This window comes from Carettochelys insculpta, chromosome 10 (assembly GCF_033958435.1).
Source record: "Carettochelys insculpta isolate YL-2023 chromosome 10, ASM3395843v1, whole genome shotgun sequence".
Classification (NCBI taxonomy): domain Eukaryota; kingdom Metazoa; phylum Chordata; order Testudines; family Carettochelyidae; genus Carettochelys; species Carettochelys insculpta.
Window position 1 is genome coordinate 21,426,885 of NC_134146.1, and position 24,861 is coordinate 21,451,745.

General features: G+C 42.5%; 1 protein-coding gene across 1 annotated transcript in view; it reads left to right on the top strand.

Moving 5' to 3' along the window:
- The window catches only part of RASA2 (RAS p21 protein activator 2), a 104,241-nt gene that overhangs the window by 46,911 nt on the left and 32,469 nt on the right, over nt 1-24,861 (top strand). The window contains exons 6-9 of the mRNA XM_075004370.1: nt 13,946-14,029; nt 19,414-19,486; nt 20,903-20,979; nt 22,804-22,902. Of these exons, the coding sequence (XP_074860471.1) occupies nt 13,946-14,029; nt 19,414-19,486; nt 20,903-20,979; nt 22,804-22,902 (333 nt within the window). The remainder of the gene's footprint in view (nt 1-13,945; nt 14,030-19,413; nt 19,487-20,902; nt 20,980-22,803; nt 22,903-24,861) is intronic.

Consider the following 24,861-nt stretch of genomic DNA (forward strand, 5'->3'; position numbering starts at 1 on the left):
ACCAATATAGTCAACTATAACCTGGCTTTCTGCAGGTAAAGCTGTGCAAAAAAATCTAGATTTTAGCTCTTATTAAAACGAGGGTTCTTGAAGTTGAATATTTACCTCAAAACCAAAAGATTCTAGTGAAACGTTTTTATGGAAAACTTAATTTGTTTTTTATCATTTACTTTTGTCTTTTGGAGGCATGGAAGGCCATAAGCACTTCTGTTTGCTTATGGGAGCCATGGGAGGTGGAGATATAGGATCAATCACCTTTAAACATGCTTTTGGATGTAGATTTTTGTCAAAGTCCTCTTGTGACTTCTTTTTTATCCCTCTTTTCTTAGTGGGTTTCAAGGGAACAGGGAGCCTACTTGCTCATTTCAGTCCTTCAGTACTATGAGAGGGGGAACAGAAAGCTTTCCATCAGTCCATTGTTCGATCTTGCCACTTAATCCCTTTAGTGGCTGAGAATTGGTTGTACCTAAGTTCTGTCTGTCTGTGTTTTTGGTATGAACGTTTTACTTGTCTCTGATTTCAAACATCTAGATTTATAATGAGCATGTAGTGTTTCAGTTTTAGTTCTGAGTGTCCAGATGTGGAACTCCCAAAGGACAGAAACTTGACATTGTGAATATTCTTGTTCTTTCAGATTTCATATCTTAAAGCTTAATTTCAACTTTATTTAACTATTGGAAAGTGCAGGATACTTTTGGTATTTTGAGGTTCTGGTGCAACTTGCCACTTGACTCAGTTCATTGTAGATGCTCTTGTTTAATCTGCATAAAGGACTGTGATATCCTTTCAATGCACAAGTAGTAAATTTATCATTCTAAATTACTAAATAAAATTATGGAAAGTAGACTATTATGTGTTTTCAGTGACTGTGTATCTTGCTATCCGGTGGTGTGTACCATTCAGAAGTAGGCATTGGTGTAGGGACATATGAGTAAGACTTTTAACACTGGGCACTGTAGTTTGTAAGTCACATTCTTGTTCCTAGTTATACACCCACTGTGAAATTGCGTGTGGGGCTGCTTGTCTTTTGGGCATGAGACCAGATAGACAGAGAACCGGGGAAGGATGTGGGACAGGGAGTCTCCGCTTGCGTCAGGTGGAAGGAGAAGCTCACAGGCAGCAAGACATGGATCGAGGGAAAGCCTTAGCCTGGAGGTCTGTGAGGACTGTGCAACTCTGTAGACAAGGGCTAATACAAAACTCTAAGGGGCTATAAGACTGTTTGAATTGCCTTTAAAAACTTCTGTGGTTTCTAAGATGATAAAAAACAAAAGAAGTGGAGTTATGCAATCTGAATATGGCTGACCAGCGCAATTGGTGCAGAAGCGAAACAAGGAATCTAGCTGACTCTCCTGTTCTTCTGTTGATAGAAGCAAAATTAGTAACAACTTATTTTTGTCCCAAAAGTAGACAAGTCAGACCAGGAACACATTTCTTTTTAGGTTAAAAGAAGCTAGGTATAGGGTATTGCAGTTTACCTTAGCTACACATGCTCATAAGCTAAGCACGCTAGCTGACAGGCTGATCAATGATGTCTTGAGGACCCCTTTTTAGTGTTCCTTTTTGGAATATGTACATCTTTATATGAGGGATAATTAGAACATCTTCCCTCACATGGATTCAGCAAAAAGGAAAAAGCTGAATGTTTCGTACTTCATCTCTAATCCTACCTTTGTACCATCAATAATAAATGAAATGGTTAGCCTTTAGGGTTCTACAGGACTGCTTTTGTTAGGTTTTTATACTTCATTTGTATATCCATACTCTGGAGGAATTCATAACTCTTTTCAGAGTCCATTTTCACTCTATTTTGTTTTTATTTTGACCTTATGATGGAAAAAAAATTCTTTAGAAAGTTACAGTTGCAGAATGCAATTGTCAGTAGGTAGTGGGTTGTTGCACTGCACCTTCTTTCCGATGTCTTTGAGAGAACAAAATGATCTAAAGGAAATTAGGGTTCTCTTGTGGTTGCTCTAGTCATTCAGTGACTTACATGTGGTAATAACTTGTGCGTTAAGCAGTCTGTTGTTGCGTCAATAATTTTTGCCTTCATCTGAGATAGAGGGAGAGTGCTTTTCAAGTTGACGTATTTGTTACTGCTCTGCCAAACCTGCTGGTAATTTAAAATAATAAATGCATTTTTATGTTCTAAACAATATAATTTGTGTGTAAGCATTTTAGGTTTGCCTTATTTTCAAGGGGTACAGTCATCTTGACATTCTCATGCAACAAAGGCAGAATGTTCACATGGATAACTATCTTGTTACTGTAACTGAAAACATTAAAGGCTGTTACTGAAGTGTTTGTACTTTGTGCATTTTCACAGCATTCTGTAAATAGTCATTAGTACTGTTTTTAATTCCTAATTTATGCCCTTCACTAGGCCTTTGTCTGGCAAAAAAACCCTTGTACCTTTTTAAAAGTTGACATTTTCACACACTTCAAGAACATATGACTCTAGAGACCATAGTAGACAGCTTATTAAAAAGACAGCAATGGGAAGCATCACTCCTTTCCATAGAAATAATTCTGTCTAAGGTATAACAGGAAGCTTTGGTCTGAAATTTTTTTGAAGTAATTACAAAGTTCTTATACATGAAGAGGAATGATATGCTTTTCAACTTCCATTCCAAGTTCAATTTTGAGTTTAATGTTTTCAATAAATGTTGCTTTCACAGTGAAATAGGCTTAAAATATTCTGGAGTGAAAGGTGGATTATCCCTTTTTAAATTCAGATTTGGAGTTTGGGAAATAAATAAATGATCTTTTAGGTCCCACAGACTGATCCTGAATGTTGAGGCCCAATTACTAAGTCTAACTTAATGTCCTCTTGTGTAGACAATTCAGCCTTAAAGAGTAAACACTTAAAAATGTGCTTCTGTTGTAACTTCTGTTTTAAAAATTTTCAAAAAATTCTTTGCTGTTCAAAAATGTTTCACAATTAACCAATTCTTGTTTACTTTTCCTGGAGCCAAATTGATGGAGGGAATAATGAGTAGTAATATATGAGCATATCTAGAATTTCACAATTTCAGAACATAAAAAAATTAAATATCAAGACAAAAATAAGTTTTCAAGTTCTGCAGTGAAATCCAGACCAATGAGGAGTTGTCACCACTTGGATCAATCTTGGGTACCTCACAGTGCTGGGCTGTTGTCACTTCCAAGCTGGTCTGCTCACAAACAGCCAGAGAGCATGTAGGTCACTACTGAGTACCTGTGTAGAGTTTCAGCCCTGTCTTGGTTAAAATCTATTGGCTGGCTTCAGCACATTCCCAGTCACAGATTTTCCTCAAAACATGTTCTGTAATGTACAGCCCTCTCATAGATAGTTCAGGTATTGCAGGACTGTTGCCCTTTGGGGGATTGATACCCAAACAGCCTACTCCTTAAATGGTATTATCAAACAGCTCAGCTTTAACATGATGCTGAATTAGGTTTCATTTTTAAAAAATGTATTTACAGTTATGTTAAGTGAGTACAAGTGTATAAAGTATTGTTTTTTGCACAGTTTATACTTAATTTGTATATCCATATACTAACAATATATAACTATTTTAAGAGGCCATTTTCACACTTCAAATTGTTTTCATTTTGATTTTTATGATGGCAACTGTTTTCAATTTTTAAGTGTTCCCAGCAACATTATTACATATTCCCAGCAACATTATTACATATTTCCAGCAACCCTGCTGATCAAATTTTCATGTCCGGATCCCTCCCAAAGTCAAGAGGCTAGTTCTTTCATCATCTTGGGTGAAAGAGAGAGAAAGAAAAGTAGCCTTGGCCGTGTCTACACGAGCCCCAAACTTCGAAATGGCCACGCAAATGGCCATTTCGAAGTTTACTAATGAAGCGCTGAAATGCATATTCAGCGCTTCATTAGCATGTGGGCTGCCGCGGCACTTCAAAATTGACGCAGCTCGCTGCTGTGCGGCTCGTCCCAACGGGGCTCCTTTTCGAAAGGACCCTGCCTACTTCGAAGTCCCCTTATTCCCATGAGCTGATGGGAATAAGGGGACTTCGAAGTAGGCAGGGTCTTTTCGAAAAGGAGCCCCGTTGAGAGGAGCCGCGCGGCGGCGAGGTGCATCAAGTTTGAAGTTCCGCGGCAGCCCTCATGCTAATGAAGCACTGAATATGCATTTCAGCACTTCATTAGTAAACTTCGAAATGGCCATTTGCGTGGCCATTTCGAAGTTTGGGGCTCATGTAGACGTAGCCCTTCAGTGTTTTTGCCTCTCAGTTTTATAGTCAAGTTGCCTTTGAAACATTTTCTTGAAGCTAATCTCTAGATAAAAATCCTTCATGCCTATGTCCTCATAACAGGGAGTGTCATGGTAAAAGATTTTCCCAGTTTTTGCTTGCTAAAATGGAGATTAGTTCCTTCATCCCTCTTTTTGTTGCCAAAAAATGGCCACTTGATGGCTGATGTCAATTTATCTTGTCTTTGACAAAGCCATTTACCCCTTTTTGCTGTTCCAGTGACCCTGTTTATTACTTAAATGTAAACACATTTCTTTGTTTAGGATAGACCTGTTTAACAACTTCTACCTAGTCAGGGATCTGTGGGTTTGAACATGTGGTGGCAATATCATTCAAAGGAATTCATAATTTTACATATACTATTGCTACATCTATTTCACCATGATGATACTGACCAGCGATTGAGAAGTTTTCAAATGATACATCACAAAGCATAGTTTGTGCAAAGGTTATTGTAATAATAAAAGGGTGTGAATGCACAGGTGCATTCAGTCACATAAGTGTAAGTTAAATATAAAGTAATTATAATAAGGTAACTTTAGTCTCTCTTTCTGTGTGATTACTCTTTCACCTGAATGTTCTACCTTATCCAGTCTCTTCAACATGTTTTCCAAATTTCAGTGCATTTGGTTTAAGGCCTTTCTCTTCTTATGGCTCAGTTGCATTTTGCCCAGTGTGCATGTGCTTCTCTCTGTATACAGTAAAACTCTGACTTACGTGCAGGTTGCAGTCCTGGGCAACTATGTGTAAATCAAATTTTGTGTTAAGTTGAGGTCCGCGTGGGGACAGGGATGGGGAGGGACAGGGCGATGGATTTCCTGAACTCCACAGAGTTTTTCCAAAGAAGCCCAAGCCTTGCAAGTGCACTCATGGAACCCAGTTGCATAACATCTTCTCCTGACAGATCTTTTCTCTCCTTTCGTGCTCCTCCCCCCAGCTCCAAGGAGCCCCAGGATCCTTGAAATTCACTTCGCCAGTCCCCAGTTGGCTGCAGATGAAAGAAGCTGCCCACATGTCTTTTGCAAGGGGAGCGGGGTGCCCTGCCACCTTTTGGGTCCCCCCACCTGTGGAGTGTAGCCAGTTCTCTGGTACTCACTGCTGTCTGCACCCTGGTCTTGCTTCTCATGGCTGCTGGCCTGCTGGTCCTTGCCATGCCACCAGCATCTGCTGTGTGTGTGTGCGAGCAGCGCCAGCTGGGAGCGCTGCACCAGCCAATGGGCAGATGGAGCTGTTACCATCTTCACTGCGGCTGCCAAGCCCCTGCAAGCTGCCGCAGCTGCTGTACTATGGAGCTTTCAGACAGGCAAAGCCAGAGGTCAGCAGCAAGCAGAGGGGGGCCGGGAGTGTAGCAGGGCCTGGCGGGAGGGTGCAGCAGCTGGGCAGCTCTTGCCCCCTGTTGGCAGCTATAGCTGGCTCCTTCCTTGTTCTCCACAGTCCCCATTTGCCCGGGGCCACCAACTTGTAGTTAAGTTCCCCTTCTGCCGCTTCCCCACTCCCCCAACCTACCAAGGTTGATTTCAACTCATGTTAATACAAGAAACACATGTCAAAATAGTGTAAATCGGATGTCTACTGTACTGTGATCTTCAGTGTCCAAGAGGGGTACAATTGTTGATGGGGCTAATGGATCCAGCCCCAGCTACATTTGATCTGATCTAATCTAGTTGCTTTGGAGGTTGGGCCAAGACCTGTAATAGTCATCTGAAACTGACCAAGAGCAGGCTGGATTGATTTAAATCATTGATTTGAATTGCGTTTTAAATCACCAAAAAATCCCTTTGATTGAAATCGTTATGAAAAAAGCTAACAGTGATGTGGTTAGAGTGCACTTAATTTTGGAGCAAGCTCCATTGAACTCACTGGCACTTTTGTTTTTTTGGAAAAACAGGTATCAAATGGGGTTCCTTTTGGAAAAGCCAAATGATGCTGAAGTAAAATAGGAAATAGACTTTTGGCATCACCATTATGGTCTGTGGGCATGCTGTTCCAAAGTCAAGGGCATGTTTTCTATAATATAAAATTACATTTGGTGGCCACTGGCAACTCTAGGTTTCTCTTACTGCAGCTTTCTGCATTTTATACTTTAGTGATAGATTCTAAACCTAGTTAACTAATTAAATAAACCATTAGAATTAGCTAAGCTAAACTTTTTAAGTATTTTCTAGCAACATTCAACACAGCAAACTCTTGGGGAATTTTGTGTGTCAAATCACACTTATGCTAAAAGGCTTAGAGAGAGCCTTGAAGAATGATGCATTGCAAAGTGAATTATTTAAGTTACTAACCAGTTGATCTATTCAGCCATATCCACATCTTCATCCACATCATTTTCTCTAAAGAAGCAGGTTTCCTTACGATGTTTCATTCTTGCATATAGGCCCTGCATCATCATCTTACATGGCTTACACTTAATATTTGTTCCTTGGGTAAAAAAAAGGAAAAAAAATTCTTCCAGATATTCCTAGGAAGGGTCTCTTAACACCTAGAAGCTATGCCAGTTTTTCTATGGCAAAGTGTGGGGGAATATTGGAAGCTGTGTGTTTGCTGAGTAATGTCTTCCCTTTTTCTTTTCACTCAACTCCTGTTCCTTTCTGTGCTGCCTCTGTTCTTTCCTCTATATTGTCTCTCTGTCTTAAGACAATGTCTTAACTACCTTCTCTGCCATGCTTGGCCAAGGTCCAAAACCACATAAGCACAGAACAAAAACAATTGTATTTAGTTTGTGTCTCTCTTTCTGCATGTTACTTTTTAGTTTGCTGAGAAACAGCAATTGAAAGCCCAGAACGTTCAAGAAGCAAGAGCTAGTCATTAGACTGGACAGACTAACGTTATTAATTCATTTTTTGTGTGTGTGTGTGTGTGTGTGTGTGTGTGTGTGTGTAGAACGTTTGTGATATTTAATTGTAACTTAATTTTAAGCGAGAATTTATTTTGTTGATGACTTCAAAAAATACAAAAATCCATTTTTAAAAAAATAATTGATTTTTATGTACTCTTACTGAGAGTCAGTGTAAGAACTTTAGCAGTGGCCTGATATGTTCATGGCAGACAAGACCATGGTAGAAGCAGGCATCTATGTTCAGTATCAGCTTCAACCGTTCAGCTTCTTCAGATTCAATTTAACAGGGATGTATCATTTACTTACCTGCTGGATTATTGTGATTGACTGTAGCCAGGTCTTCATCTGGAAGGAAGAGATGAAGTTTCCTACTGGGCTGAAAGTATAAGAAGGCAATTTTAGACACTGAATAACCAGATAGCTTCAGTATTTAGCACAATGGAATGTTGATTCTTATTGTGGCCTTTGGGCACCAACTAAATACTTGTCGATGCTACAATCAAAGAAAGGGATAGAAGGGACTGAATGATGGATATACAAATAGGGTTCCTCTGTGTAGACATGGGAAGAAATTAAACTCATGCAGTTCCCACAACTCATTTAGGAGGACTCCATGCAGCCCCATCTGAAGAAAGGGGTGAGGTCAAGACCAATGGAGTATCTGGTATCAGTAATGCTCCAGCACTAGCACTTCTAGGGCTTTGCCTGCTGGAAGGATGGGTAGGCAGAAAATTGCCTAATGCCACGCTGGTATAGTTCAGTCAGTGCCAGCAACCAAAATTATAAGTACAGGTTGAGCCTCTGTAGTCCAGCACTCTTGGGACCCAACTGGTGCTGATTGAGAGAATTGCAGGACCACAGGAACAATACTGTATAGTACCATTACCAAAATTTCTACTGTTTATTGGGCTATTGGAAGGCCTTTAGGGGTATATTACAGCTAAATAACAGCACAAAACACTGAGAGCCAGGACTGGTGCTGAAAAAAACTTCAGGGGACCACAGGAAACTTGGCCACACCCATGATACCTGGTCATCTAGCTAACTAAAATCATTCTGGATTATGGATGGTGCTAGATGAGTGTTCCAGATTAGAGAGGTTCAACCTGTAATTTAGACAGAGAACAAGCATTTCTACTGGTGTTATCTAACCCTACTCACATTAATGGAAAAAGTCTCTGTGCCTTATTGAGATGAACCAGATATGAACTAGGTCTTCTGTTTCGTTTTGCGCCCCCCCCCCAATCAGTGTGCTCATCAAGATGTGTGAGCCTTCTAAGGATGCCTCTTAACTGATTTTAACGTAAAGCACTAGTAGTTAAGACTAAAGGCAGGCGAACTAGGTTTCTAAGTTGTGTGTGAACCGTTTGTTTCATTTGAGACGTAAAAGCAAAAATATTTATCAAATACAAATCTTCATACTAGCGAGTTGTTTAATTTGGATCACTAAATGGGATAAGAGAAGTAGTCAGAGGGCAGTATAGAGAAAGTTTGCAGCCTTGGTAGCTGATTTGTTGTCTTTTCCTGTTTCCAGGACCTCGTAATTGTAAATTTAATTTGGATTCCAAGTAGGACTCCTAAGGAGGTTTCTGTTCCTTTCTGGTAGGATTCACTGAGATGTTGCGCAAGGTCTTCTTTATTCTGATTCCTAAACCGCAATTGATGGAAAGGGACCTAGGGGTTATGGTGGATGAAAGGCTGGATATGAGTAAACAGTGTGCCCTTGTAGCCAAGAAGGCTAACAGCATAGTAGGGTGCATTAGGAGGAGCATTTCGAGCAGATCTAGAGAAGTAATTATTCCTCTTTATTCGGCACTGGTGAGGCCACATCTGGAATATTGTGTCTGGTTTTGGGCCCCCCGGTATAAAAAGGATGTGGATTTACTGGAGCAGGTTCAGCGAAGGGCAACAAAAATGATTAAGGGTCTGGAGCACAAGACCTATGGGGATAGGCTGAGGGATTCGGGCTTGTTTAGTTTACAGAAGAGAAGACTTAGAGGTGATTTAATAGCAGCCTTCAACTTCCTGAAGGGGAGCTCTAAAAAGGAGGGTAAGAAACTGTTCTCAGTGGTGTCAGATGGCAGAACAAGGAGTAATGGTCTGAAGTTGAAGAGGGAGAGATGTAGGTTAGATATTAGGAAAAACTATTTCACCAGGTGAGCGGTGAAGCACTGGAATGTGTTGCCTAGAGAGGAGGTGGATTCTCCATCCCTCAAGGTTTTTAAGTCCCGGCTGGACAAGGTCCTGGCTGGGATGACTTAGTGGGGGTTGATCCTGCTTGAAGCAGGGGGCTGGACTAGATGACCTCCTAAGGTCCCTTCTAGCCCTGTGATTCTGTGAATCATGAAAGTATACTGTATGGGACACAATGAGGAACAAGATCAATAGAAGGGAGTGGTTTTGTTTTTTCCCTTGGTCTCCATAAGAAAGTTGTGTACGTTTTTGGTTCAGTCCTCCAGAATTTGGAAATTACCAATGACTGAGGCTCTCTAAGCAGTCTCAGAAGTTCTGTATAATCCTAAAGTCAAAATCAGACTATAATCCCTGCAGCAATTAAAGCAGTCATAGCTAATCTTGTAAATTCAATCTGTGTTCCTTTCAGATAGTGATTTCATGTTTGTGGAGCCCACTGTGAGTAGGCTAGAGTCCATGCAACAGTTATAAAGCAAAATTATTAGTATTATAGCTCCTGATTCTTCAGGCTTCTGTTGTTCTGATTTACATATACACATGAGCTGAGCATGACCCTGCAGCTTGAGGAGGCAAGTATTCCTCACCGTCCCACATCCAAGGCCCTGTCCCCCTCCCCCATGGCAGCCACTAGCTTCTGCCCAGCTCACCCCTCACACACACAGTGAGGCTGCGGGCCCCCAGCTCCACATAGCACAGCTCTGGAGCCCTGGGCAGCCGGAGGGTGGTACAGTTACAGCCTCCACTGGCCCTGGAGTTCTGGGAAGCTGTGGGGCAATCCCCAGCAGACCGTGGGCAGTGCCAGGTGAGGCAGTTTGTGATGTCATTGCCTTCCCCTGCCTACAGCACCTGCCATCCATATATATATATATATATATATATATATATATATATATATATAACAGCGAGGAGGAGTCTTATACAGGAGGTATTATAGACCTTAAATTACAAACAATCCTTTTCAAAAGTTTCCTTTGCACAGTATTTTTTTGCTTGTGCATGCAATCCTTGTGGTCATATGCATCTGAACAGATGGAATCACTGAGGGGTAAGTCTACAAATTCTCAGCCCTGTGCTATGCCTCTTTTCCAGACCACAAAATAGGGTTACAGAAGTAGTCAAAGAGCTGTACAGTAAAATTTTGCAGTCACCCCACAACCTTGGTAGCTGACTTGATCTCCTTTCCCGCATCCAGAACTTGACAAGTGATAGACTAGTTTCCATTTGTTGATTTATTTGGTTATTGATTTAGGGCTGCTGAGTGTAATTCAGTGGCTGGGGTATTAGACTTGAAGACAGCCAACCTGAGTTATTTGTTTTGTTTCTGGGTGGTTTTTTTTTTTTCAGTTTTGGTTTGTTCGGTTGTTTTTGTTTTGTTTATTTCCCCTCCATTGTTCTGCTATGTGACTTTGAGTGTACTGTCTGACTGGACATAACCAGGAAAAAGAGACTTTTTAACAGAAACTGATTTCCTTCCTAGGGGCAACTGTCAACAAACTTGTAACAGGCTGAAATATAGCCCAAGTTGTGTTCATTTTGTGGACTGCAGTGGGAGAAGAATAGAAGCTAGGCTAGCCTGACCCACAGATCTGAAGACATACAATATCAGAAAGTGTTTAAAAAAAACAAAACAAAAAACTTCTTTCCCTATAAGAGACATGAACAATCTGTGGTTGGTGTCTTCTGGTTCTGATACCACCTAATTAATTCTCCAGAATTATATACCACATGACCTCTTGGCACTCAAGAGCATGTTGTGTCCACCCACGAAATGCCATCAGTTTTACTACATACTCTTCCTTAAAGCAGCGTTCCCAATGTCTCTTCTTATCTAATGGAGTTTTAAATCAGAGAGCTCTGTCTGTGTCATCACTATTGTATACTGCCTACTAATAAAGTGGGGGTACTCCAACATCAGCTCTCATTCTGGAAGTTTTAATTGTTTCGAACAACTCACTAGGTGACCCTTCCCTCATTGTGTATTGACCCGAAATACTCAGACAGACAGTAGACATGATAGTCACAGAGTCACTAAAAACATAATGATAAAGAGTACAGTGGTTTTCTATTAAAGAGCTGTTACCACCAATAGCTAACAAAATATGAGTAGCTTAATCACTGGAACTTTCATCAAAATTTCCTACCAATTGAAAGGCCTGAAATCTTTCAGGTAAATTTAAAGTTCTCTGGACCAGAAGAGTAAGCTGGTTCATGGCCTGATAAATATTTTCTGTTATATGCTGACATCTACAAGGTGGTGACTAATTCTGTTCATCTATTAGTCAGATTCTGCAAATTATATGGCTAAACATCTATGGATGTCTAGCAGGAGAAGACTTTGACTAATAATAAGTCTGTCAATTTGGTCTTCATCCCAGGCAAATAATGGAATGGCTGATATGGACTTTATTAGTAAAGAATTAAAGGAGGGTAATTTTGATAGATTGTTTTGATGAGATTGCAAGTTGACTGGTAAGGGTGATAGTGTTGATATTTGCACATATCTAATTGTTTGGCTTGGTTTTAAAACAAGACCTAGAATGGTATTAAATTAATGTGGCACACACAAAATGAATGAAAATTGGCTGTCAGATCTCAAAATATAAGAGTAGAGGAGGCATAGTCATTCAGCAGGTTTTTTTCCAGTGAGGTTCAACTTTCAGATGACTCAAAGATAGGGGATGTGGTAAATAATTAAATGGATGGAGTGGTCTCAATGGGCCAATGTAGTGGGAGCAAGCAAACAGCATGCATTTTAATACAGCTAAGTGAGAAGCTCTGCATCAAGGATAACACTGAAGGCTGTGTTTATTGGATGCAGTACTCTGTCATCGGGAGTGAGTGACTCTGAAAGACTTGAGTATTGGGGCTAGTGTGATTCTGTGGCCAAAAGGGCTAATGCAGGTCTTAGATATATAGACAGGGGAATAATGTTTAGGAATAGTGAGGGTAGATAACCTCTGTCCTGGCCCTAATGTGCTCACCAGTGGAATACTGCATGTAGGTTTGGTATCCACGTTTCCAGAAGGATATTGATAAATTGCAAAGGTTTCAAAGTAGAGCCATGAGAATAATTAAAAGGACTGAAAATCATTTCTTACAGTGATAGACTTAAGGAGCTTAATCTAATTATTTTAATAAAGAGATGATTAAGGGGTGTTGATCACATTTGGACTACCTACATGGGCAACAAAATATAGATGATGGAATCTGCGCTCTAAGACAGTGGTGTCCAATACGAATACAAAGATAGCCACATTTGTGGCTGTCATCTTTCCAGATTTGCCACTTGCTGCCCTCCCCTAACTATAAATAAATGCCTCCCCTTCCACAAGAGCCACCCCTAGTCTCCCCATTCTGACTCACTACTTGTAACTCATTGGAGCCGCCGCTACACACTTCTCCCACCAAGCAGTGGGGCATGTGGGTGGCACTCCCTGTGTGTGACTCTGAGGAGGAGCCTCATTGAAAGGCTCCAAGAGCCACATGTGTCTCGAGAGTCCAATTCGCCACAACGTAGTGTCCTGTTCACCACATGTGGCAAGTGATGAACATGTTGGACAACCTTCTCTAAGACACAAAAATGTAAGAATCTGTGGTGAGAAGTTGAAGCTAGACAAATTCAGATGGGTATTATGGTGCATATTTTAAGAGAGAGGGTAATTAAACATTGGATCAGTTTACCAAGATGTATGGTGAATTCTCTGTCACTGGGGGGATTTTAAATCAAGACTGGATCTTTTAGAATAGATATCCTCTAGTTCAAACGTGAATTAAATCAGAAAGTCAAACTAGATGACCACAGTAGTCCCTTTTCTATTTCTCTGTGGATCAAGAGCAATTGGGGCCCTAGCCCGATGTCTTTAGCATCAGCTGTTAAAATAAGCCACCACATGTAGCAGGTTTGTTCCTTTAAAATCACAATCTACCCTTGAATCTTTCCTGTCCTGGAAATAGTTACATTCTTTCAGATAAACAGGGTTCTGTCATCTCTTTGGCCTCTGGAGCAGATGCATACAAACCATATTACAAATGTATTTACAGTTTTTGAGCTTGCACCTTAAAATATAAATCTGTCACAATTTGACCCTGCTGCATCAGTCAGCCAGCCCAGGTTAGAAACTGACTTAACTGTAACAAACTCTGCTGCTGGTCCACAGTCGGTGAGGTCCACTGGAAAATCATCTTGTCTGTCTTAAGTTAAATTAAAAAGTAACTTCTAAGTTTATGGTCTTCCTGGTCACCTTACCTTTGTGTCTCATTTCTAACTATGTGTATGTTTTCATCCTGAACACACAACTAATATTTGAGTATTTTCATGGTGTCTAATCACCTCCCAAGTTCCTTATGACCCACTAACCTGCTCCAGACTAACTGTATACCTGACTATCATCAAGCATTAAGTTATGCCCAGAAAACTGAATTGGCTGCTCTGGTGTGGGAGTCATCTTGTTTTACGTATGGTGTGGCTATCTAACATTTCCATGTGGAATCCAGTGTGCTTCAGATATTAATAATGTCTGTGATACTGGCTTATGTTAACTCTTCATCAGTTTGATAGAAAGTGTCTTTGCTTCAAAAGGAAAGAAATATTTTTTAAGATTGTCAAAAATTGACATTAGATTCACAAACTTCTTTCTCTTTTCATTTGAGGATAAAAGAATGCCATGGATTGCCTCTTGTAAATGGACAGAATTGTGATCCTTACGCAACAGTGTCTCTTGTGGGTCCTTCTAGGTAAGATTTGTTGTATTACGTTGCAGATATTTCCGAATGCAGTTCCAAATTATGAAAGAGGCATCATAATCAAAGTGTGAAGATATGTATCTGTTAAATGGTTAATTGCATGAATGGATTTTAGCACTGGATAAAACAATCTTTATTTCTCCCCCTCTCACCAATTTCTTACTATGTACTCTATGGCCACATCTACACTAGCAAGTTTTTTCAGAAAATCAGGCCCTTTTTTGAAAGAACACCTGGAGCATCTGCACACAATATGTGCTCTTTCAATTTAAAATTGATAGAACGCAGCTCTTCTTCTGGAAGCCCTCTTCCACTCCCAGATCAGGAAGATTTCCGTCTTTCAAAGATTATTTTGAAAGGAGGCATGTGTAGACACTCTGCAGGCCTGTCTTAAAAAGAGGGTTCCTCCATGGTGCCAGGCAGCTGGGGCGCAGAGACCACCAGGCCAGAGCTAATGGAGCTCTCTGCTCTCTGCATCTGGCCCCCTTAAAGGCACAAGGAGCCCTGGAGAGCCTGTGGCAGGAAGCTGAGAGCATGCTGACAGCAAGGAGATGAGTCCCCAGCAGCATGGCCTCGTGGCCATCCCTTGCAGCCGAGACTCCATCCATTGTCACCACCAGTCAGCCTCTCTGTGACTCCCAGGGGTCTCCCACGGAGCCCTCAGAGGAGTCCCAGGAGCCTTCCCTGGCCACAAAGCAGAGGGTGCGCTCCTGCACTGAGCAGGAGCTCAAAGACCTGCTGGGGCTCTGGCACGAGCAGGACTTCCTCCTCACCATGACGGGAGGGAGGAGGAATACTACCCGAGGCCACCCTGCCCGTACCTTGGAGCAAGTTCATCTCAAGGTAAAGGAACTCCAGCAAGGAAATGTCTGGGCCCAGGCCACTGCCAGGTGCTCAGGGGCAGGGCCAGCCACCTGCCCCTTTCACAGGGAGCTGCAAGGGCTCCTCAGGGGCATGGACAGTTCCAGCCCCCCACCCACCATACTTGACTCAGCAGCTGAGGAGCCCCCTGCGGCGGTGGCCAAGGAGGAGCCAGGGCCACCGGGATCCTCAACGGACCTTAGCCAACTACGGCCAGAGACCAAGAGCCTACAAGATGGCGGCAGTTTTTCAGATTGGACACTTGTCATTGACATCCCCTCACGCTCACCCAGCCAGGCATCCCCAGACCCTCTGGTAAGTGCGTGGCATGTGGCACATTCGGGGGGGAAGGAGGTGGCTGACCCTGCAACAGCCTGAGGCTGGCCAGCCACATGGGCAACAGCCAACCCTAGATGCCCCACCGGGGAGTGCACCCTGGCATGCAGGTGCACCCGCAGGCAACACGCAGCACCTGGTGGCTGCAGGCTTAGTAGTGGGGAGAAAGGCCAGGCTGTATCTGGCTCACCCGCCACCCATGCAGGGCCCCACAAAGGCCATATACTCCCCCATTGCCCCAATGGTCAGCCCCATCCCCAAGGCACATCAGAAGCCATGTGAAGCAGGACCCACCGATTAGAGCATGCACGCCACTGCTCCTGGGACATCCCTGTGCATCGGCCTGGGGGTAAAGGGGACGGCACGTGGACCTGGGCTGTGGGACTAACGTGTTGTCTCTCTCTCCCCTTCTATCCCTACAGCTGTGCCATGTAAGGGCTGGGAGAGCCCTGTTCACCTTCTGGTGCTGGGGAGCTCACCGGGCCGCCCCCACCACCAGCGCCCGGGCGGGCTTGCAGCCAGAGGAGCCATTGCTACAGCCACACTCCAGGGGTAAAACCAGCCGCTCAGGGAGAGGCTGGCACTGAACTGCACTGACCTGGCCTGGTGGCAGGAGGTCTGAGGTGAAGTTGTGGAGATGCTCAGGATCACGTGCAGGATCCTCACAGAGCTGCCGCCCATACCACCTCCCTCCTTCCACCCAACGCACAGAGTTCTTGCTATCCTGCTCCTGCCCAACCTCCCCCCAGCAGCCATTTGGGGCCTTGTCAAATGGCTCATGGCCAGAGCGGGTCCCGCTGTAGCAGGCTCCCTGCCTTCGTTTCCCCACCCAGCGAGCCTAAGGCTGCCGGGGCTCCTGTGGATGCCAGGGCTTGTGGCCCTCCATCCCCTTGGACGGCTGAGGCCCTCAAACCCTGTCCCAACATACATACATACATATATGTACCCTGTACGTAGTTCCTAGAGTATTTATCTTTGGAAAAAGTTCTGGCTTATTGGACAACATTTTTTATTTTATCAGCACCCCCGTTCTCCTCGTTAGTGGGGGAACGGGGAGGAGTTGTGTGGGGAGGGGGTGGGGCTGCAGGCTGGAGGAGCCTGTAAGTAGTGCCTGGAGAAGGGTCACTGGGGCCTGCGGGCAAAAGCCTCCCTGCGGGCCTCTCAGATGTGGAGCCTGTCACAGTGGGCCTGACGGTTGGGGTCTGTGGTGGGCTGCTTGTACCCCAGGCTGGCATCAACTATCCACCCCATCAGGATTGTCTCCTGCTTGGCCTCGGCCAGGTTGTGGAGGGCACTGCAGGCCCCCAAGACCTGAGGGACATTCTTAATCCCAATGACAGAGTGCACGAGGAGACATTTGAATCTCACCTTCAAGAGCCCAAACGCTTGTTCTATTTGGTAGTGTGCCCAGGTGAGACGACTGTTGAGCAGCTCTGGGAAGGGTTTGGGGTGGCCTGTGTGTGGCCGCATGAGCCAGGGTAGACTGGGTTGCCCTCTATGCACAGGGGCATGGTGACGTCCCTGAGCATGAGCTCCCTCTGGGGGAGGTAGGTCTTCACCACCATCCTCTGGCAAAGTCTGGAGTTGCAGAATACCTGGGCATTGTGGGCCCAGTTCAGCCAGCCCATGTAGATGTCCATGAACCTGCCTCTATGATCCACCAGGGCCTGCAATACCACAGAATGGTAGCCCTTGTGGTTCACGTAGTGACCGGCGTTCAGATGGTGATGTGGGTACCAGTGATCGTGCCAAAGCAGTGTGGAAAGCTGAGGTGCCCCCTCCCCACACTGGGCCAGTGAGCAGTGTGCGCTTTACCTCGAGGAGGACAGCCCTAACAGTTGACTTGCCTACCCCAAACTGCTGCCCCAGGGAGCAGTAGCTGTCCAGGATGGCAGGCTTCGAAATGGCAATGGCCATGTGCTTCTCCAGAGTCAGCACGGGCTGTACCTGGGTATCCTGGTGTCGGAGAGTGGGGGTGTGCCAGCTGCAGAGCTCCATGAATGTGTCTTTCTTTATGCGAAAGATTTGCAGACAGTGCGCGTCATCCCATTTTGCCAAGACCAGGCGGTCCCACCAGTCAGAACTGGTGGGGTAGCTCCGGGGCTGCTGTGGGTCCATGGCTTTCAGATGCGAGGGTCATAGTGGACACAGGCTCAGCTTCACTGTGATCAGCTCATCAGGCCTCAGCAGCATGTGCAGGGAGGGAGTGTTTGGGTGGGGCCCCTTAAGGGAACACATGGCTGGTGCTCGCAGAAGGGCTTGCCGGATGTTTCCTCGGCTGTTCTTTTAAAAGAGTCAGTGGAGCTCTGTGGCCATAGTGATTCAAAAGAGTGGCTTGATCTTTCAATCTGCTTTTTGTGCGTGGACGTGATCTTTCGAAAGATTTTCCAGAAGAGATCTTCCAGAAAATCTTTTGCAAGATGGCTGTAGCATAGGCCCAGCCTACATGTTTTACACAAACTTTTACTAGTATGGAAACAGCAAATGGACTGTGTGTAGTTAGTCTAATGTAAAAAGAACACCTTTTCTTTGTTGATTTTACGTAAACTAAAAGTCTTTGTTAAGCTAAGGTTGTCTATGGTATAAGAACATATGCTATGTAAGTTGTCATTTACCTTTGTGTTTAAGGCCATGTAAAAGCCTACCAAAAACCAAAAAGTACAGTTACTGTGGCTACATCTGCATTCACCGAAAGCTTCAAAATGGCCATGCTAGTAGCCAGATTGAAGAATACTAATGAGGCCCTGAAATGCTTATTAACGCCTCGTTAGTATGCCACCGGCCACAGGACTACGAAATTGCCACGTTTCACTTCCACGCGGCTTGTCTACATAGGGGTCTTTTTCGAGACAACCCCTCCAACATCGAAATTCCCTTATTCCTGTGAGCTCATAATAAGGAGTGAGGGGATTTCAGTGTTGTTGGGAATCCTTTTGAAAACCACCTGTGTAGACGAGCCTTGCGGGAGCGAAATGCGGCAATTTTGAAGTGCCACAGCTGGTGGCATGCTAATGAGGCACTGAATATGCATTTCAGCACCTCATTAGTATTCTTCGATCTGGTCATTACCATGGACATTTCAAAGTTTTTGGTAAGTGTAGACACAGCCTGTATTTGCTGTGCTTCTGAGTTGGCATAGTATTGAACAGGAATTGCTACCTGGGATGGGAAGTGAACAGAACTCTTATTTACATAAAGTATGTTAAGTGATTTTTTCCATCTATCTGCCTTAGGTTAGAATTAGCATGGAGTTTGTATTTATTTATTTTTTTAAAGGAAATACTCAGTATCTGAGCACTTTGGTAGTGACACATACAGTCTCTAGGAAGAAAGGATGCAACATTATGTCATCATAATACAGGTTGAACTTCTGTAGTCTGGCACCCTCAGGACCTGACCAGTGACAAACAAGTGAATTTGATGGCCCATGGGAAGTCAGCATTGCCCATACTTCAGGTTCTTACTGGATTCTTAGAAGACATTTAAATTACAGCTAAATAACAGCATGGAACACTGAGACCAAGAACTGGTAGCTGTAAACAAACTTTATGGGACCATGGGAAACTTGGCTACACCCATGATAAGTGATTGTCTGGCTAACTAAAATCATACCATATTATGGATGTTGCCAATAAGAGAGTTCTGAATTAGAGAGGTTCTACTTGTAATAATGTGCACTACCACTTAAAAAAAAAAAAACTAGAAAACAGGAGGGAATGGAGAAGATATATGGTGCATAACACACATGGAGACAGATGCACAGAAATAAATGTTTTCAGCAGTCCAATCCTTTCCAAATTTTAATCTGCATCATATGCTAACTGTTTCATGTTGCACTTGTTTGTGAAATAAAATATAAACAGTGAGCGAAATATGACCCACCTCCCATTGCAAGAGTACTTGTTGTGGATGTATATTAACTTTTTTCTGTTCAATGTCTTTGTTACATCAAGTGACAGCATTAATTACAGCACTACTTACATAATTATCCAAAGAATCAACGAATTTCAAAAGTATATAGAGGTCCATTTTCTTCTGAAATTAATGGGAGTAGGCACCTAAATATATTTGAGGATCTGGGCTTGAGAATAAATGATTAGTGCATTCTTGACAATTGAACCTTTTAATAATTTGTGTGTTTAAATTTTAAATGGTAAAACTGTACCTCTTTGCAACAGGAATGATCAGAAGAAAACAAAAGTCAAGAAGAAAACAAGCAATCCACAGTTTAATGAAACATTTTATTTTGAGGTAAATAAGTTTTTTCAAAATTTAATTTGTCACATGTTGTAGTGTGTTTGCTTGTTTGTCTCATGCACTTTATTGTATTATGTGCTAGCCAACTGTATTTTAACACAGAATGAAAGACCACAGCACTCCCGTTCAGCTGCTACAAGTTGCACCTCTGAAGTTCATTTCTCTTTCATCCAGCACCAAACCATAGATGTTCCTGGGTGAGAGAGTACTGGGCTGCAGCCAGGAGCCCTGCACTCCCGCTCCTGCCTTAGGGCAGCGCAGGCTGGGGCTGAAGTCCCGGAGGAGGGAGGCTGGGGCTGTAGCTGCCCCAGTAGCACAGAGATGTCTGGGGGCCGAAGCCCTGGACCTCCTCTCATTCAGCAAATTCTCTTATTTGGGACCTGTCAGGTTGATCATGCTGGACAAGGGAGTTGCTACCTGTATCTAGTGAGAGATACTAGTTTCATAGTTACAAATGTGAGGGCTATTTATTTTTCTTGATTGGCTGCCATCAGTAGTAGTTCTGATATGGACTGAAGTATGAAAATATACTTTTCTTAATCAGAACATCTTTTAGAATACTTAGTTAAAATCTTTTTTTTCCTGCTATGTGTAGTCAGTGTAATAATTCAGTGGGGTTATCAGTTTGATATGGCTTCAGTTTAGGGTGAGCTAAACATTGGGAACTGGTGGATATTCCCCTTCTGGCCATTGCAGAGTTCTTGTGCTGATCTTGTTTTGCTTGAGCTTTGGTTTAGGGGAGCAGAATTTGGCCATTTAAAATGGCTCCCATGCATTTATTTTCCATTTTTGTGTTCTGCTTTTCATTTTACATTGTGAAACATAATATATAATATGGTTTGTATTTGTAAGTTTGTCAGGCTATATGAAAGTATTTAAAAACTTCAGAAATCAATACTGAGACAATAATATGTAATTTAGTGCTTTACATGTAGGTTCTGATCCTGTGAGAACTCTGCTTTTGATCTGCCATTGATTTCAATAAGAAATGGATGATTGGAGTATTTACAGAATCAGGCCTATAGTATGTGTTGGCTCCCATATTCTACCATTTGAAATTTCAGATTAATTTTTTCTGTGAATGAAAATGTTAGAACAAAATGATTACAAAGCAGTTATGTAATTTTAGGCTACTGTGAAGTTTACATGATCTGTCTGGAATTGCAATAAATTGAGCTCAGTTTGTAAATGAAGGGTTCTAAAATATGCAGTTAAAGTTGTGTGATGTGGGGAAGAGGGACACTGGGCTTTTGTTCTTGTCTCCTCAGTGTATGTCTGTCTGAGATGCATCATTAATGTTCTAGAAATTTTAGAAATTAGCTTTCAGGACCAATATAACATTAAAAAGCCAAAATTTTACAATAGATATGGAGGAATTCTAATTTATAAACAAGACTATCTTACTTACAGGTAACCAGGTCCAGTAGTTATACCAAAAAATCCCAGTTCCAGGTAGAAGAGGAGGACATAGAGAAGCTGGAAGTCAGGTATGTTCTTGAGATTATGTATTAAATATCATTTTGTATGAAGTACATTAAAATCTTTATACTCAGGTAAAGAAATATTATGGCATAGTATGACTGCAAAAAGCTAGTGCTCAAATTTACAAAGAAGATTCTTTCAATTTCAGTTATAAAATCCTCAGAGTAAACTTCTTTTGATTCTAAAAGTGAAATTATAAATATTGTGAGTTTCTGAGAAAATTATTAATTTAATTAAACTTTTTGTCCAAATTGCAAGTAGCTGACCTTATGAAAAGTTGCATATTTCCTTAATATTTATTACCTGGCACGTGTACAATATTTGCTTAATATCAGTCAAAACAGAACCCAGATTCTTTACTTAGTATAGCAGAACTTCCCTTTTAGGAGCACATCATATTTACAGTCTTCTGCTCCATGCCATTTTTTCAAATCTGGGTGACTGAATTACATAAGGGAAGTGATAGCAGTGGAGAACAAGTATATATCCTCTCATATTCTGATGCCTTCAGTACACTGGAAATTGCTTTGCAGGGTTGAAGGACAAAAAGAAAACAATGCAATGCTGTGTACATACTGTGATTTTGACATCTTCAGCTTTACTAATTTTTGATCTCTCCTCAGTCCCTGATTACTTCGTGAGCAGTGGTTTTGCTGTAGTATGTACATTCTGAATGAAACTCACAATGCCCTGTGCTGGGTTGTAGGTGGGACAAAGAGCCCCTCACTCTCAATAGGCTCTTGCAGAAATTGGTCAAAATGATGACACTATCACCAAGCATTTGAGAAAAGTGTGGCCTCTAGTCTATGCAGTGGCACTACAGGGCTCCAAGTATTTAGTCAGCTGTGTTGGGGGTCTGATCAAGGACTAGCCTCTCTTATGTGTCTGCTAATATCTGGCAGCATGTTTGGCAGGATACATACAATACCTTCCCCCAGCAGATGTAAAAAACACCTTACAGCAGAGTTTTCCTTTATACTCTTGCACACTTCGATAGTTTGCCTGCCTCTGTATTTTACAAGCAGTGTTTCGGAGCATCTACACTTAGCCACATGGCCGACCTCAGAAAGGAACTGAGGGCGTGCCTTGTGTGTTGATTATTTCATAAGTGGCAGAGACTTTAGTGTAAATTTCAGTTATCATCAAATAACTAAATTTTCACTCATTTCTGTCCTTGCTTATGTGATCCTTCAGTTTGTACAGTGGGTAGGATTATAGCTGTAGATGTATGTAGAAAAGTATTTATGCCCCAACAACTCTAGCATTAATTTTGTTTGTTCTTCTTAACATATCTGCTGTCTAACAGAAATGCCAGAGGTAAGAAGGAGTAGAATCGAAGCCAGGTGCATGTTTTTTGAGTGATAGCTCTTTAGGTCTTGAACGTTCTAGACCTTGTTTGAAATAACCAGCGCATGAGTCAGTGTGGTATTGCGGTCTGTCCAAGTTTTACTTTTAGCAGCAAAATACGAATGTAGGTAAACTGGTAAAAGTTCACTGCAAACACCTGAAAAAGAAATGTAGTAGTTTCCTGTTGTTGTTTTGTTCAAAGAAGAAAATGCATCAGTCGCTGTCACTGTGTTCTACTGATGTAAAGTTTGAGATTTCTAACTCTGAGATTTCACTGTCTAAATTTGTTTCTTTGATTGGCTGGTGTGGGTTTAATAAGCTATTTGAGTTCCTCTTGACTGACTAGATTCGTATGACAATTCTAATATTTTCTCTGTGCATGCTTTCTGAACTAGAGGTATGAAGATGTTGATTTGAAATCTGCTAGTGATTGTCATCTTTATAATTTGCACGAACATTAAAAACAATGTTTTAATTTTCAGGATTGACCTATGGAACAATGGAAACCTGGTGCAAGATGTCTTCTTAGGAGAAATTAAGGTTCCAGTGAAAGTGTTAGGAAATGATTCCTTCCAAGCATGGTGAGAAATAAGGGACCAAAAGAGAACTTGATCCTATATTGACTTCCTTAATGCAGAAAATATATGTTTGGTTTTTTTTTTAAAGCATAGTTTTCAGAGCTCATTTTTCCCCTTAGAGGTCTCTGTCAGGTCGGCTCCGGTGCCTTTTGATTACATGTGCTCATGCCATGGATATAAAGGGCCCTGAATTCCATCAGCTCCTTCGTGCTGCTAGTTTCTCTTTATGGAACCAGTCTTATTCTTTCATGACAACTTTCCAATGGTTTTTCTGTTGTGGTTCTTTTTGAATATGTATATTTCTTTAAATTGTGGGACTCCTTTGCACATAATGATACTCATCCACTCTCCAGTGCCAGAGAATGCCTCCATCGACCGGTTTCAAGCTCTGCATTTCCTGCAGAAAGTTGATGCCATTGAGCAATCCACACTCAAGGTGTCTCAAGTTCTTGCGGAAGCCTTATAGAAAGGGCACTGTGAGATCTTCAAGATTTCAACCCTCACACCAAAAGGACTGGTAATGGAGATTGAGACAGCCCTGAAATCCACATCAGAGCCACACTCAGACTCTATGGCAGGCGTGTCCAACCTGTGGCCCACGGGCCGCATGCGGCCCTGGACAGCCAGTAATGCAGCCCCACAAGATCGTAAACTTTTAACATTATTATGTGATTTATATACATTAACTATATTATATATTTTATATGCGGCCCAAGACAATTCCTCTTCACTCAGTGTGGCCCAGGCAAGCCAAAAGGTTGGACACCCATGCTCTATGGCATGTCCTTCAGTACTATGTATGTGCAGATTTTTTTCAATCCATGTGCAAAATGGCTTTTTTATGTGCATGAAGGCATGCGCTAATTTGCACCACCAGCCAAAACAAAAAACCCTGCTAAGCAGGGGGATGGCACTTGAATATCTTCTCAGTAGCCACCCAGCTTACAAGGTATACTGCTCCTGATTAAGACAGAATACTCCATTGCCATATTTCCTGTCTTTCCTCTGCAGTGGATTGGTTTGGTTTTGTGCCCTTATAATGTCTCTTTGAAAAACTGCCCGCTGTCTTCAATTGTTTTTTTTCCCTCTGAGATTTGTTTCTCGCATGATCTTGCAGACCAGCTCCCTCAGTTTACTAAAGCATGCCTTCCTGAAACCATTGTCTTGATTTTGCTGTTCTCTCTCCTACTATTCCTTAGAATCAGGAATTCATCATTTCTTGATCACTTTCACCCAAGTTTCCTTCCACTTCCAAATTCTCAACCAGTTCCTCCTTATTTGTCAAAATGACATCGATAGCATCCTCTCCCTAGCAGCTTTTTGCACCTTTTGAAATAAAAAAAATTAAAAATCACTTCACAGTACTGTCAATTCTAGAGACATTTGTGGCAGCTAATGATGTACTTTCATTCCCAGTTCTTGCATCCCGAGCAGTACAGGACTCTGCACCGCCTGTACCATTGAGCACTGGGCAATGAGCTATTATCCAATACTAGAAGTTGCCCTCTAGCAGACACCTCTCACCCTCCTCCCCTGGGGGTTCCCTAGAGTTGAGGGCACATTCTTTAGGCACCCCCTACTTAGTGGCCTCACAGAACAGTGCTTGGTTGTATGAGCCTCCCTCTGGCTTCTGATACTGAACCTCAAGAAGAGACCCTGCAAATTTTGGTCAGTATGGAGAGAGGGGTGTAGGTCTCTTAGCTGGTCCTATCTTCCACATCTCCTAGTGAAGCTGGTTTGGCAGAGGGTGTGTTCATTTCACAAGATGGATCACAAGGCTTCTCCCCTAGGCCAAGTTGGAAAGCAGTCCAGTTATGGGAGTTCTGCATCATACGTTGCATTCATCTTGAGATGGTGAACCTGCTGGGAGCATAGAACCAGCTGGTGGATCACCTCAGCAGGATCTTTCTTCTCTCATTGTGAATGGTCCTTTCAGCTGGGTGTGGCAAGGAGTACTTTCCA